Raw genomic sequence first — 14,767 nt, 5'->3', positions numbered from 1 at the left:
TGCTGATGGATCCGTTGCATGTACTTACTAGGACAGGACTGGAAACTAATTTGCCATTAGTCCACTTCCAGGCAGTAACCGGCTTGTTTACAGCTGATGCACAGCTAAGAGCAAGAGTCTTGCTATTTGTTCCCTGGTTGACAGCAGAGCTGGTGGACCCAGCAGGTAGACTGAGCATGTTCCACCCGTCAATAAGCTTGGACTGTGTATACACATTGCTTGATGCCTGTTTCTGCCAATTCTTTGGCTTCAGACTGCCAAAAATAGCTTTCCTTTAGGGTTTTGGGGTATTCATGATCCTGGCAGCTCTGCTGATTCCTTGTAGTAACATTTCCTTCCCTGGGAGGGCCCCAGCAGAGGGGTGGTTCACAAGCAGGGTGTGTGACTGGTATTAGACAGAAGGTCTGTCCTCCCTTCAGATTTTTAACCATGACCTCTTTTGACAGCATGACTCACTGCTGTGATGGTGAACCGGCTGCCGTCTGTGTGGGTCAGCCATAATTACCACAGCTCGTCTGACTTGTGTTAGATTTGTCATTTATTTCCTGTGCGAGCCACGACAGTGGTGATCACTGTCCCACCACCCTCCTTAAAATGAAGTACTGTTTATTAGAACAGAAGCATGTATTGTTTTAAGAGTTGATGTTCCCCTAAAACACACTCTGTGCTTAGCAGTCTGGCCATGTTCAGAGAGCAGATGTGTCTTCCCCACAGAGATGCTTTGTGTCGGTGCTCACCCCTGCTGCAGCAAGTGTCTGTTTAAGTCTCTCCTTGCAGGCACGCTGTACCAGCCACTCCATGTTGATCTGTTCGTTTCCAGCATCAGCCAAACCAAGTCTGCAGGTTGTCAGGATCCTCCCCATTGTGCTTCAGATGTTACCTGAAGGTTGTTGTCTGGGAAGCTGTTGAGTGGCTTCCCCATCAGGGCACACTGAGCTCAGTGATATGTGTGTGTACGTAGCTTCCCTGCTCTCCCAGCCCAAGCCATACTAGTACAAAAGGCGATCTTAGTCTGACAGAAACATGGGACTTGCACATCACATACAGTCATGCAGCCAGAGACATAAAATTATTAAGTTTTTGGTGTTTTTAGAGGATTCCACAGTTGTGCCACAAACACTCAACAAGGCCCAAACCAGACTGACTTTTTGGGGGTGTTTTACTGCCTGTTCTCCCTTCTTCCCCTCCCCTCCATCCTATCTGGTATCTCCATTTTGCATCCCCAGTTTCCACCCACCACGTTTGAGCTAAGTGCTAAGAGAGAGGTAAATTGGTCACACGTTCTGTCCTGCTCCTGGCTCTCCTGTGAGCCCATGGTGAGACCAGGAGGTATCTTAAAGATACACTCAGGGGGATCACCTGTGTTGCTACATCTGTAGCCTCCACAGATCTTTTGCCAAGGTGACCCAGCCTGGAGTATTCTAGTTTCCCTGTTCTTCAGTGACCTGAGCAAAATAATCCACCTCTCTGGGAAGAGGCATGAAATGCAAGTTACCGAGATAATGCATTCCCAGGTGCCAGCCCTAAATGTCCTTCATTAACAAAAATTGCCTTGAATTTCAGGTCTGGGGATTTGACTGTGCTAAGGTCTCAGAGCAACTCATTTGCTAACGTGCTGTTGTTTCCTCTTTAGGGAATTCCCAATGAAAGCTGGAGGCTGACCAAGATTAATGAGCGCTATGAGCTTTGTGATACGTACCCTGCCATTCTAGCTGTGCCTGTAAACATTCCCGATGAAGAATTAAAGAGAGTAGCATCTTTCAGATCAAGAGGACGCATACCAGTGAGTGGGACAAAGGAAGCCACTTTGATATGGTTTTGTTACACATACCTTTGGGCAATAAATAATACCAAGATCAGGCTTTGTAGATTGCAGGGAGCCAGTAAATGGTCAGTGGATAATAAAAGTCGCAGCAACACGTTTGAGGACTTAGAAAAGCAGCAGTATCTGCTGGAACTACTGTTGTGAAAGAGATGTAGACTAAACCAAAATGAGAAGATAAGATAATTTAGCTCAACTCAGACCAAATCTCCGTTCCATTCCTGAGAAACACAAAGCAGCCCTATTGGGCTCCTTACAACTGTCTGGCCAGATAGAGGAATACTTAGTGATACTCTTGATGAGAATGCTTGTTAAATGAAATTAAGACAAAATACATTATTATGATGATTATTTCAGCTGTAACTGAAAATGTACTGGTTTACTTCTAAAGTTTGTAGAAAATTCTATCTGTTCCTAAAGTACTTAACTTTGACATGGTATAACATAAAGTAAGACATAGCCTACACAGTGACTCACACAACAGCCAGAAAAACAGTTTGCATCATATTTAAAAGTCAAACTTAAATTATTTGGTCACCTTTTGTTTGTTCAAACTTTGGGAATGCCACAAGAATGAATAAGGACAGAAGAGTTTGTTCTTTCATTCAGTCGTGATTTAGTAGAATCCAGCCTTCTGGAACCAGCTAATACATGATGGGATCCCAGACCAAGCCATTACAGATGAAACACTTCACTAGTTTAATGAATCCCATTTTCCCTTCATTTATTTCCCATTTGTTTTCAAAGGTCTTGTCATGGATTCACCCAGAAAGTCAAGCGACGATCACTCGCTGTAGCCAGCCAATGGTGGGAGTGAGCGGCAAGCGAAGCAAGGAAGATGAAAAGTACCTTCAAGCCATCATGGATTCTAATGCTCAGTCTCATAAAATCTTCATATTTGATGCAAGGCCTAGTGTGAATGCTGTAGCCAATAAGGTCGGGTGCTTTTTCCTCTGTCTAAAACTGGGAATGTAATAATTTAGAGCACGTTTCTCACCTCAGCTTCATATTATTCTTAAGGATCACAAGAGGGTTTTCCCTTGGGCAAATCTGCATGCAATGAGCTGATTCTCTAGACAGACTTTTATACCTGCACTGGTATTTGTAAGATATCAATGTGACTACTAAAGATCCATTATATTAATCTTGGATGGGAAATGAAATTGCAAGGGGGACAAAAAATGAAGTAATACTGAGGTCAAACTCTAACCCTCTGGATCTTGTGTATCACCATTTTCCACTTCACATGGTTAGAAGGCTGCTTCCTCTTAAAAGCACCAGCACTCTGTCCCTGTTAACTGTGATGGTAGCAGGGGATACTCAGTACTTCTGAAAATCAGGCATCATGATTTTTATTTCAAAATATAGCTGGGGATAGCTAATGTCTAGGAATGTTCCTCTGTTCCTTCTGCTGTTGTAGAATCATAGAATTCCTTGGGTTGGAAAAAACCTTTAAAGGTCATCTAGTCCAACCTTCCCCTGCCGTGGGCAAGGGCATCTTCCACTAGACCAGGTTGCTCAGAGCCTTGTCCTTCCTGACCTTGAATGCTTCCAGGAATGAGGCATCTGCCACTGTTCTGGGAAACCTCTTCTAGTGTTTTAGCACCCTCAGTGTAAAAAACTTCTTTATATCTAGTCTGAATCTACCCTCTTTTAGTTTTAAACCATTAGCCCTTGTCCTGTCACACCAGGCCCTACTAAAACATCTGTCCCCATCTTTCTTGTAAGCCCCCTTTAAGCACTGGAAGGCTGCCATAAGGTCTCCCCGGAGACTTCTCAACCTTTCTCATAGGAGAGGTGCTTAAGCTCTCTGGTCATTTTTGTGGTCCTTCTCTGGACTCACTCCAACAATTCCATGTCTTTCCTGTGCTGAGGACTCCAGAACTGAATGCAGTACACCAGGTGAGGTCTCACAAGGGCACAGTAGAGGGGCAGAATCACCACCCTCAGAGCACAATCACCTGCTGGCCATTTGGGTTTTTATGCAGCCCAGGATACAATTGGCTTCCTGGGCTGCAAGCACACATTGCCAGCTCATGCCCAGCCTGTCATCCAGCAGCACCCCTCAGTCCTTCTCTGCAGGGCTGCTCTCATTTTCCTCATCCGCCAGCCTGTGTTGGTACCAGGGGTTGCCCTGACACAGGTGACACCTTGCACCTGGACTTGTTAAACCTCATGAGGTTCCCATGGACCCACTTCTTGAGCCTCTCCAGGTCCCTCTGGATGGCATCCTATCCTTCAGGTATGTCAACATCACCACTCATATTGGTGTCATCTGCAAAATTCCTGAGAGTGCACTTGATCCCTTTGTCTGTGTCATTGATGAAGGTATTAAATAACACTGGTCCACATACCAGTGATGTCCCCTCAGGGACACCACTTGTCACTCACTGGACATTGAGCCATTGACGACTACCCTCTGGCTGTGACTATCCAATTCCTCATCCACCCAACTGTTGGCCACGCAGGACTTGCCCTTGCTGAAGCTGTGCTGGCTGTCTCAAATCACCCCCTGGTCCTCCATGTGTTATAGCATAGCTTCCAGGAGGATCTTTTCCATGATCTTGCCAGGCACAGAGGTGAGGCGGACAGGTCAGTAGTTTCAGGGTCCATCTTTCTACCCTTTTAAAAATTGTGTTTCATGCCATCACTTTAAGCTCTGTATTAATGGTAGAACCGCTTTGTTGCACTAAAGCTCATTTTTTCTCTTTTTTTTTTTTTAAATCTGCCTTTCCCACTGCTTAGGAAAGGCAATTAGTGTGTGGGTTATACTCCTATAATAGTATGTTAAATTTTTAAATGATAGAATAACGAATGTAATGAGCTAGCAACTTGAATGGAGATAAATGATAATTACAGAGGAAAAGAAGGCTTGTAATGTGGTATTCTTTGGTAAAAGTTATAGCATTCATTAGCTGTTGCAGGAAAGAGACACAAAGTGTGCACGTGTACATGTTTGGTCCCAGTTGTAAGATAAAGCCAGTGTTTTCTGCCTGCTTTAGGTAGCCTGTGGTATTTTGTCAGCTGCTATTTGCTCAGGAAAAATGACCGGGATAAAGTATAAAATATTTTTTTGCTTAATGATTTGTCTGTGGATTTTGTTCTTCAGGCTAAAGGAGGGGGCTATGAGAGCGAGGATGCCTATCAGAATGCAGAATTAGTGTTCCTGGACATTCACAATATTCATGTTATGAGAGAGTCGCTGAGAAAACTGAAAGAAATTGTGTATCCCAATATCGAGGAGACTCACTGGCTGTCTAATTTAGAGTCAACTCACTGGCTAGAGCATATCAAGGTATGCATGTCTGCATCCAGTGCATGTGGCTGAGCAACCACAAGTCCTTACCAGTCTGTTCACTGGAAAGATATCCAGAGCTAACTCCAGGATTTTCAATTCATGGTAAATTTAAAGACTTAGAATTTGTTTTCTATTTGTGAACAACTGAAACCATAGTTTCTTGGAGTGAGGAATCTTGAGAATGGAAGAGGGACAAGAGAGGGGCCTGAAATACTGAAAGATGGTGTTTTGGAAATGAAGTATTCCAAAATGAAGTGTTCCTGGGTAATGTGTTCCTGTGAAAATTTTGGTTAGAGCTCAGGAGTCCCAGAGTTTCCAAGGTCTTGACTCAGGGATCCTTGTCATCCTAGTGTTACTGCCTGGTCCAGACCAGCAAATGCTGGGAGTTTGTGCCCTGTCAGCCTTTCAGGAATCCAAGCAGAGTCAGAATGAGGAGGCAAAATGTTTCAACTTCTGCAGATGTTGGTTTTCAAATTAAGTTCTTTCTCTTCTAAAAATGTCCAGTTTACGTTGTTGCTCTGCTAAAGCAGACAGGGGCAGATCTGCTCCTGGAGCAGCTGCAAGGTGATGGCCATTTTGTATTCATGTCACACACAAAATACTCCTGTGTTTAAATCCTGACCTGTCCAAGGACTGAGCTTAAGCAAAGGCTCTTCTAGAGTTGTGCTTAAACTACAGTATAGTTGTGTTGTCATCTTGTTTGACTAAAACATGTGTTCACAGTTTGCTGTCCTAGTTACAAAGTAGTTGGAACTGATTTACCATTCTGCTTGAGGCAAACAGAGCCCTTGGTTTGTCCTGTGTTGTCACTAGGCATTTTTCATTCATAGTTTCTGTTCCAAAGAGGTTTTGTAATTTGTTTTTTTCCTTGTCCTAGCTCATTCTTGCTGGAGCCCTCCGGATTGCTGACAAAGTAGAGTCAGGAAAGACATCTGTGGTTGTACATTGCAGTGATGGTTGGGACCGGACAGCCCAGCTCACCTCTCTCTCTCTGCTCATGTTGGATGGCTACTACCGAACTATCAGGGGCTTTGAAGTCCTGGTGGAGAAGGAGTGGCTAAGCTTTGGCCACAGATTTCAGATGGTGAGTCACTAGCCCTTGGAAGGCACTATATGGAAAGTTATTGTCCCCCTTGAAGGATTTCAAAGGAGTTTAGCCGTTCTTGTGAGAAGTTTCCTGGCTGAAGACAGGTGAAAGATGCTGCTGCTGTTTTCTGCCTATAATTCCAGTAATCTTTTAACTTCCTTGTGTACTGTATTGGTTAGGTAGGAGGCACAGGAGGTATTAAATCTCTCAGGTGTCTTGACTGACATGTCATGTTTCCATGATTAGGCTTGAACTAACAGTGTGCTTTGGGTGCAGGGTTGGCATTTCTGCTGGGAGTTGTCTGAGACCACTGGGGTATTTTTTTCTTCCTTTACAGTTCATTCTATTTTCTGAGACTGTTAGGCCACTGTCATCAGAAATGCCTTGGTATTGAAGAGTTTGGAGAATTTGGTTATGACCTTGACCTCACGTTTTCTTCAGGCACACTTTATTTTTGTGGAGGCTTCTAATTGCCTAGGTTTGATCAGCAGTTTGAGCCTGGACCAAGAGTAGCTTGTGGTTGTGTCCCTGTAGCTGGCAGAGAGGCAGCTTTGTGGGCTTGTGACACAGCAATTTGTTATGGTTTGCACTGATGGGAACTGAGAGAGCCTTTCAGTAGTATTCTTTCAGTCTTTGTTCCTATTGTGTTTTGCTTGTAGCTGTTTTCTAGTGGTTGTTTAATTTTGGCAAGGGCTAGAGCAACGTCTTTTTACAGCACTTGCAGTGATGAGTTGCATTGTCAAATACTCTGAGGAAGGTGGGGAAACTGAGGCACTAAAGCAACTGAGGTTCTGCTGCAGCAAAACTTGTTATCTGGTGTTTGAACAACAACTGTTTTAGCTTCTTCCCTGTCTAGACAAGGAAGATAATGATAGTGATTTCCTTTGGTGAGGGGTGAACAGCATTAAGGAAGAGGTAGAGATCTCTGTTACATACATGTTCTTTGTACGGTACTTGGGGCTCCTGGTAATACATAACCATTAATGTACTATAGTAGTTATGAGGAATCCTGCCTCACGTCTTGGCCACACAGCATGGTCAGGGTTGGAGACCTACTTCTGGGAAAAGTGTCATCACTGCCTCTCTTGAGGTGGCTGGAGATGGGCTGGGCTAGTGTTTGTACAGCACTTGGAAGCTGCGAGGTGTTGCGTGACAGTTATCGCCACATGCCGTGCCTGTAGGTAGCGTTTAGATCGAGCACAATGTACTACTGAAGTAGCCAGGACGACAGCTGCAACTGAAGCAAAAAGCATTCTCATTTTTTTTCCTTCTGAACTTTAGCTTTTAACTGAAATCAGTGCCAGCACAGCATCTGGAGCCTCTACTCAAACAGCTCTTGTTTTAATTTAGCACGAAAATATCCCCATAAAGAATTTTCACTTCAGACATGACGGGAGTAGTTGTCCTTTCCTCCTTTACTCACTGATATGGACAAAGCAAAATCAAGACTCGTTTGAAGCTTTTTAAAGATGTTGGTAAAGGTTTGAGTGACTGGCAGGAAATCCCAGCAGCTTCCCTGTGAAGCCCTGTGCAACTCCTGTTCTTTGTCCTGCTCTGTTTCAGAGGGTTGGCCATGGAGATAAGAATCATGCAGACGCTGATCGCTCTCCTGTCTTCCTCCAGTTCATCGACTGTGTCTGGCAAATGACAAGACAGGTAAATTGCTGGGTGGCACATGTGTCTACAAAGCCAGTGTACCAAGACATGGCACAGTGTCTGGACACAGGAATGATTTCCAAACTGACCATTACAGGCTCTCCTTCCTGGACTTGTACTCCTGTTTTGACTCTGGCAACAAGTTTTTGGGGAGTCTGTTTAGCAAAGGGCCTGAATGCACAAGTGCATTGGAAGACCACAATGTTGGCTTGCATCATATGACTTTGTCAGTGGGTGCTGCTTACCCACATGCTGCTAGAATAAATGTGAGCTTAGGAGAAGCTTGCATCATCCTGAAAAAGGTGACAGCTGCTTCACACTTAGCATAGGCAGGAACAGACATCCCAGCCATCCTCAGTAGCCCACTGTGCCTTCAGAAGCATAAGTGACTTGTCTTGCTAATATAAGTCCCAAGCAGGGTGGGTGCAGACAGATCCCTGTTGCCTCTGCTCAAGCTGATCCCATAACCAAACCTGCAGCAAGACATGCTCTATTTTAGCTTCCTCTGAAGGCAGACGTACTGCTCCCAATTCATACATGATGTACAGAGCTGAGTGCCTCACTTCAGGCTGGATGTGGCAAAGGTACAGTCCAGGAGAGTTCTCCTATGTTTGGGAGGTTTTTCCCCAGGTATATGGGACCTGGGAAGTTTTTTGTGTCTTCTGTGGCACAAATGTCAGCTGTGGTCAGGCAGTTCAGTGAAAAAAAATTAGGCTTATCATGGATTAAACCAGGAGAAATAGGAAAGAAGGATGCCACTATATATGAAGCATACCATACGCACACGGAGAGAAAAAGAGGCTTTACCATCACTGAAGTCACTTTCATCATGCTCTCCTTCATTGCTCCTAAAAGCAGGCATCCTGACCTGCAGCTGGTGAGGTCAGGATGTTGCAACTGGGGCAGCCTGGGAAGAGAAGGATGGTTGTGAGAGAAGGCGGCCTCCTTCTCTCCTCTTCATTGCCCCAGCGTGTGTTTGCAGTTCAGTGCATGTATTCTTAGTGACCCTTTGTGGAGCTTCAGTTCCCCCTGTCTCGGGTCTGATTGTTTCTGCATGGAACTTCAACAACATGGCCTGTGCTCATACACCTGTTCCTCCTGCTGACCTGCAAGATTCCTCCCTGCTGTTCCCTCTGGGAAGTGCTGTGTTACACACACGAGTTATTTCCCTTTGGCCCTGGGAAATTTCCACTTTTTAAATGCATTATTTGACATGTGCCTTTCGTTCACAGTCTGGTTGCATGGTCTGTCATGAGGGGCAGACATAGCAGGGCAAGCTTCAATTTGAAGCAGCACTGAGTGTGTATAAACACAGTGGTCTAACCCTTCAGACCTCTGGCTTTTGCTCAAAATTCCTCTCTGCAACTGCAAAGCCGCTTTCCAAGAGAGAAACTCTTGCTTCTAGAAGGAGCAAATATGACCCTGAATATCCAGCCAGGCAGGGAACAGGGACAAATCAAGAGGCCAACTCCTTACCAAGACTACAGAGTGGGAAAAAAGTTTATTTTCCTGTTTTAAAATCCCAACCTAATTTTCTGTTTCTGACTGAAGTTTCCTACAGCATTTGAATTCAATGAGTACTTCCTAATCACCATCCTGGATCACCTGTACAGCTGTTTGTTTGGGACCTTCCTGTGCAGCAGTGAGCAGCAGAGAGTGAAAGAGGTAAGACGGCTTTTCTCCGAGGTGAAAGCCTGTTCCTGGGATGGCTTTAGCTCACCACATATTGCTAGGGAAGTTGGTTCCTCACTCAAATATAGTGGTAGATGTGGGTCTGGGAAATGCCAAGCCCTGTCTCAACAGCTGGGACCTGGGGTTTTCCTGTTTGCACAGCCTGCTGTCTGTTGGAAACTTCACATTTCAGAGCAACACCATCTCCCTTTTGCACAGTGCTTCCACTTCCAGTTGCTCACTATGGTTGAAGAGCTCCTAGTGTCTCCCAGGTAGTGGAAATGCAGTTTTGCTTTGAACTTTAGTTTAATGTAGCCTTTTCTGTGGAAACTGGTACCTTTCTGTCATCTTATTTTCCTTGAAGTGGTTCCTTTCAGGTGCTTTTAACTACAAAGAGTGTGCTGTCATTCTGCACACATAACTGCACATAACTGGTCTTAATGTGTGTCTTTGCTGTGCTTGCATTTTTCCTGGAGATGACAATGCTCCTAGTATTAGTAAGGACGTGCCTCTATGTCCTGCCACAAGCCAGCTCTGCCCTGCAGTCTGGTTGAGGTTTATTTGCCAAGGGAGGAGCATATAGATGTGTACATTCAGACCCAGTCTGGAATCAGAAGAAAAAGCAGTGACACTCACTCAGTCTCACCTACCTAGAGATGAGGCATTCTGTCACCAGAGAAGTATGTTAGGGCAGTGCTGTGTGGACCTGATGTGGTCATATTTGATAGCACTTCTGTTAAAAAACCCCAAACAATAAAACCTAACTGTAATATAAAAATGATAGCATTTTACTGTAGTAAAATCAGGATCCCTGTTTCTCTGGAATCAGCAGTGATTGAATAATTGTAATTTCCAGAAAACAAAATCTGCATGCTGTTTGCATGTGGCTTTTTTTTTTTTTTAAAGGCCTCAGCCTAGTGAAGTACTTAATCTAGGAGGTACTTCCACAGTGGTTTCAGTGGGGCTATTCACAGGTCTAATTATTCCACTCGATCAGGGCCTAAGTCAAATGTTTTCTTTATTTCCTTTGCAATTAAATACTCCAGCAAGTCCTTGAGGAGCACTTTAAAGAAGTGAAGTTTAACTAAAGCATTGAGGGTTCACATGCCAGTGTCCCCTTGCTGTGCCAATGGCAATTCCTGGTCTGTGTTGGCAGCTGGGTGTGTAAGAGGGGTTGTTCTGTGCCAGGGCATGTGTATGCCTGCCTGCATCCATGTGCTTTTAGTACAATAACCACATCAAAAGAACAGTTTTGGGGGTTTTTAAGCTACAAAAAAGCAACCAGCTCCGTATTAATGACAGGCATATGTCTATGCTGCTACAGTTTGTAGATAACTGGAATTTGTATGGCAAATAAAGCTTCCTCCACCCCCTTCCCTTACAGAGCCTTCCAAAAAAGACCGTATCACTTTGGTCTTACATCAACAGCCAACTAGAAGACTTTACTAACCCCCTGTACGTGAGCTACTCCAACCATGTCCTGTATCCTGTGGCCAGCATGCGCCACCTCGAGCTGTGGGTCGGCTACTACATCCGCTGGAACCCCAGGATGAAGCCTCAGGTGTGTCTTCCATGAATCCTACATCTGTTTCCCTCTGTGATAGTACTGATATTGTTATTTTGGAGTTCAAGATCTTTGAAGCACGAGATGCACAAACTTTTGCTGGCATTTGAATTTAGGCTTTTGTTTTTAAATTTAAGCAGTGGCAGCATGAGTGAGCAGCACCTACAGCTGGCTGGTGTAGGTGCTCAGCTTGTGAAATCTGCAGGAGCTGGATATACTCAGCAATTTGGAAAATTTCTCACTTAGAATATGGGAAAAACCTCTGAATTCTCTTCACAAAAGAGCAAAAGAATCCCAAGACTTCCCTGGACGTAGGATTCTAGATAGGATTTTTGGGACTCTATTTAGACTACTAGCAACAAGAACCTGGTGCTTTGCTTTGGCTGTCTGAGGCACAGGGGTCTGGCTGCAGCCCTGTTACACCCCTGACCCCAGCCAGCAGGGACACTGGCTCACCCCAGGGCAGGCACCTCAAACAAGCACACTGAGCATGGCCCTGAAGGCTGACATCACTTTTTAGGAGGAAGGGACAAAATTTCCCAGATTGCCTCTGTGCCCAACTGCAGTTGACAGCTTTGCAATTCTGGGGTGTTAGATACAGGAACCAAACAACCACTTTACAGTCAGAACCATGCAAAAACATTTAGATGAATCTGTATTTTTTTTTCCCCTAAAACTCTGAAATAACGTCCAGGCCAATATGCCATGGCCAGCATCCCCCAGAAACATCAGTTTGGCAATTGTCATCTTTCAAAATATACACTGTTTTGTTTAGCCACCATTACACTATGCACATTGGATCAAAATGAGCATCTCCAAGCCAGAGCAACTACACTTGTACCCCAGGTGTGCGACTCATAATACTCGTGTATGACCCCCCCTTCTCTCAGAGCTGCGTGTAAGGTCAGCAACAGTGTTTTGTGGTTCAGGCTTCCACTTCCACACTTACCTCCCAGCACTCAGCTACACGTTTTCTTACAGGAACCTGTCCATAATCGCTACAAGGAGCTTCTGGCCAAGCGGGCCGAGCTGCAGAAGAAAGTAGAGGAACTGCAGAGAGAAATCACCAACCGTTCCACCTCATCCTCAGAGAGAGCCGGCTCTCCTGCACAGTGTGTTGCTCCTGTACAGACAGTTGTATAATATGGACTTCTTGCTGAGTACCTTCCCAGGACCATGGGGGCAACTTTTCTGAAGCCCTCTGGATTTCCAGCATGGTACCTGGGGGATGCCAACCTATTTTTATTTATTTCTCTCCAGGGTAATTTATTAGTACTGTAGCACTAGAGAAAGCTTAAGCAAAAAACAACAGACAAGGCCCCCTATGCAATTAATCTTCTCAGTGGCTAGCTTATAATACAAGCCAATTGCACTTGCCACCTAAAAGAAAACTAGAGCTTGCTCTTTGCTCACTGATGTGCTGGAAATCACTTGGCTTTAAAGAGAGACACTGCACTAGAATGAAGTACTAAGGAGGAAAAACATCAGCTCAGAAGTTTGAAAGGTCTCCCCTTTGCTAAAAGGAAAGACTAAATCTGACTTTGTGTTGGAGCCTGAAATGCAGCTGTAACAGCACAAACCCTCTGCTATTAATGTCTGCACAGCAGTGTGAATGAGGGCATTTGCCAGCACACTTGGAGACAAGCAGTGATAGTGTCTGAAACATATCACTCCTTTCACCTTGATCTAGATCATAGGAAGCCATGCAAATGATGCCTTATTTAAAGAAAGGGCAGCTCCTCCCAATAAACACAATGGTAGAGGAGAAACCTACAGGACCTGATTTTGTAGGATGTTTACTTCCATCCCTGCAACTCTAGAATCTCACTTACAGTTTACAGTGGGTGTGCCAGGATGCAACTTAAGCACCTTTATTTCCGAGGGAGGGAGGAGCACAACGTGGCTCCCCTGGGCTTTCTGCAGCTCCTCTGGCCTCCTGTGCCTCATAGTCACCAGGGGAAAGGTAGTGGAATTCCACAGGGCATGTGTGAACTGCTGGGATCAGCCATTACATTTTGCTTGGGTAAGCATAATTAGTGACTTTAATGCTTCTGTGCAGGATCATAGTGGTGTACTTACAGTATTTTGGTGTTGTTAATTAATGAAAACAACTGTACATCAACCAAAGACGCCTTTTTGCCTGCATTCCAACTGCTGCTTAAGGTTATTCTGGCAGACCTAACATCTTAGCCAGTTTCTGAGCTCCACATTTAGGCCTTTTTCAGCATAGTCTACTTCAAGAATTAGCATCACTTGACTAAACTCAAGTTGAAATTCAGTTTTAATATAAAATTTTACTGCAAAACGGGGGATAAAATACACACTTGGTAAAACCATGACTTCCCCATTGTTCTTCCAAACAGGTAAACACAGGGCTGTAGAAGATTGGGCTTACAGGGAAGGCACTTAGCTATGTGCAAGGCTGCTTCTCACTTCCATGCTAAGGAGGAGGGCACTGCTTGGTGGGGGTTCTTGTGTTGCTCTTTTATGACAGGATCCTATACTGTGGTCACCTGTCAGCATGCTGCTTCACTCAGCTGCTCTTCCACTAGAGAAGGACTCTCCAAGAGAGTACAAGAGTGGACCAATTTCCACATAAGATACTGCCTTTCAAAAGCCACATTCCTTCCCAGGCAGTAACAGTAATTTCCCCCTGCAGCCTCCACTTTTTCCTGCTATACTACTGCAATCACCATCTCCATGCTTTACAGAGAAATCCACAGCCACCTTCTGACAAGATGAAAACAGCTGTACAGCATCAGCACATTTGTTATAGGGTGGCCTGAGACATTATGGTTCAATAGTGCAAAAGAATCCACACAAAATACTTCTGAAGGACTTGGATTTGCTTTTAAGGTAAAGGGCAGATCTGCTCTTACGTACAATCATTATACAAGATGGTTCATAGCATTCTTCCATATTAGCAAACTGACTATGTGTGTATATTTTGTTTCTTGATGAAGGCTGTTTGTTTTCGTTAACACTAATAAAAACTGATAAAAGGGTAACATTCCTGTGCTCTTACTTTCAACAGTGTGGTCCTCCAAAGGACTTGGAGAACATGCAAACAAAATAGCATTGCAACTTTAGTATGTGAAATCCAAATCTCCCTCATTTTTCTGCAGGTGGTCTTGCAAGATGCTAATTTTCAAACTCTAAAATCTAGAATGACAGGAAAACAAAATTAATCTTTGGACAAGTTTCTCTTATCTGACACAGACCAGCATTAATACAGATACAGTGCTTAGCTGCTCAGTATTATAAAAAAAGAATCACAGAATGGTTTGGGCTGGAAGGGACCTTTAAAGACCATCTAGTTTCTAACCCTCTGCCATGGGCAGAGACACTTTCCACTAGACCAGGTTGCTCAGAGCCCCATCCAACATGAGTTAAACACTTCCAGGGATGGGGCATCCACAACTTCTCTGAGCAACCTGTGCTAGTGCCTCACAATCATCACAGTAATCAATTTCTTCCTAATACCTAATCTAAACCTGCCCTCTTTCACTTGAAAGCCACTTCCCCTTGTCCTATCACTACATGCCCTCTACAGCTTTTAGGTACTGGAAGGTGCTGTAAGATCTCCCCAGAGCCTCCTCTTCCCCAGCCTGAACAACTCCAACTCTCTCAGAACCTACTGTCCTAATAGACTGTGAAGTGCAGAAATTG

General features: G+C 44.4%; 1 protein-coding gene across 2 annotated transcripts in view; it reads left to right on the top strand.

Moving 5' to 3' along the window:
- The window catches only part of MTMR2 (myotubularin related protein 2), a 64,640-nt gene extending 50,534 nt beyond the window's left edge, over nt 1-14,106 (top strand). For both annotated transcript variants that reach the window (XM_064645122.1, XM_064645123.1), the window contains exons 8-15: nt 1,634-1,783; nt 2,570-2,758; nt 4,932-5,117; nt 5,998-6,204; nt 7,771-7,863; nt 9,415-9,528; nt 10,919-11,095; nt 12,080-14,106. In XM_064645122.1, the coding sequence (XP_064501192.1) occupies nt 1,634-1,783; nt 2,570-2,758; nt 4,932-5,117; nt 5,998-6,204; nt 7,771-7,863; nt 9,415-9,528; nt 10,919-11,095; nt 12,080-12,241 (1,278 nt within the window). In that variant the 3' untranslated portion in view covers nt 12,242-14,106. The remainder of the gene's footprint in view (nt 1-1,633; nt 1,784-2,569; nt 2,759-4,931; nt 5,118-5,997; nt 6,205-7,770; nt 7,864-9,414; nt 9,529-10,918; nt 11,096-12,079) is intronic.
- The last annotated feature ends 661 nt before the right edge of the window (nt 14,107-14,767 follow it).

Source organism: Pseudopipra pipra, chromosome 2 (genome assembly GCF_036250125.1).
Source record: "Pseudopipra pipra isolate bDixPip1 chromosome 2, bDixPip1.hap1, whole genome shotgun sequence".
In the NCBI taxonomy this organism is placed as follows: domain Eukaryota; kingdom Metazoa; phylum Chordata; class Aves; order Passeriformes; family Pipridae; genus Pseudopipra; species Pseudopipra pipra.
The sequence above is the reverse complement of the archived record's forward strand: the minus strand, read 5'-3'. Positions and strand labels throughout refer to the sequence as shown.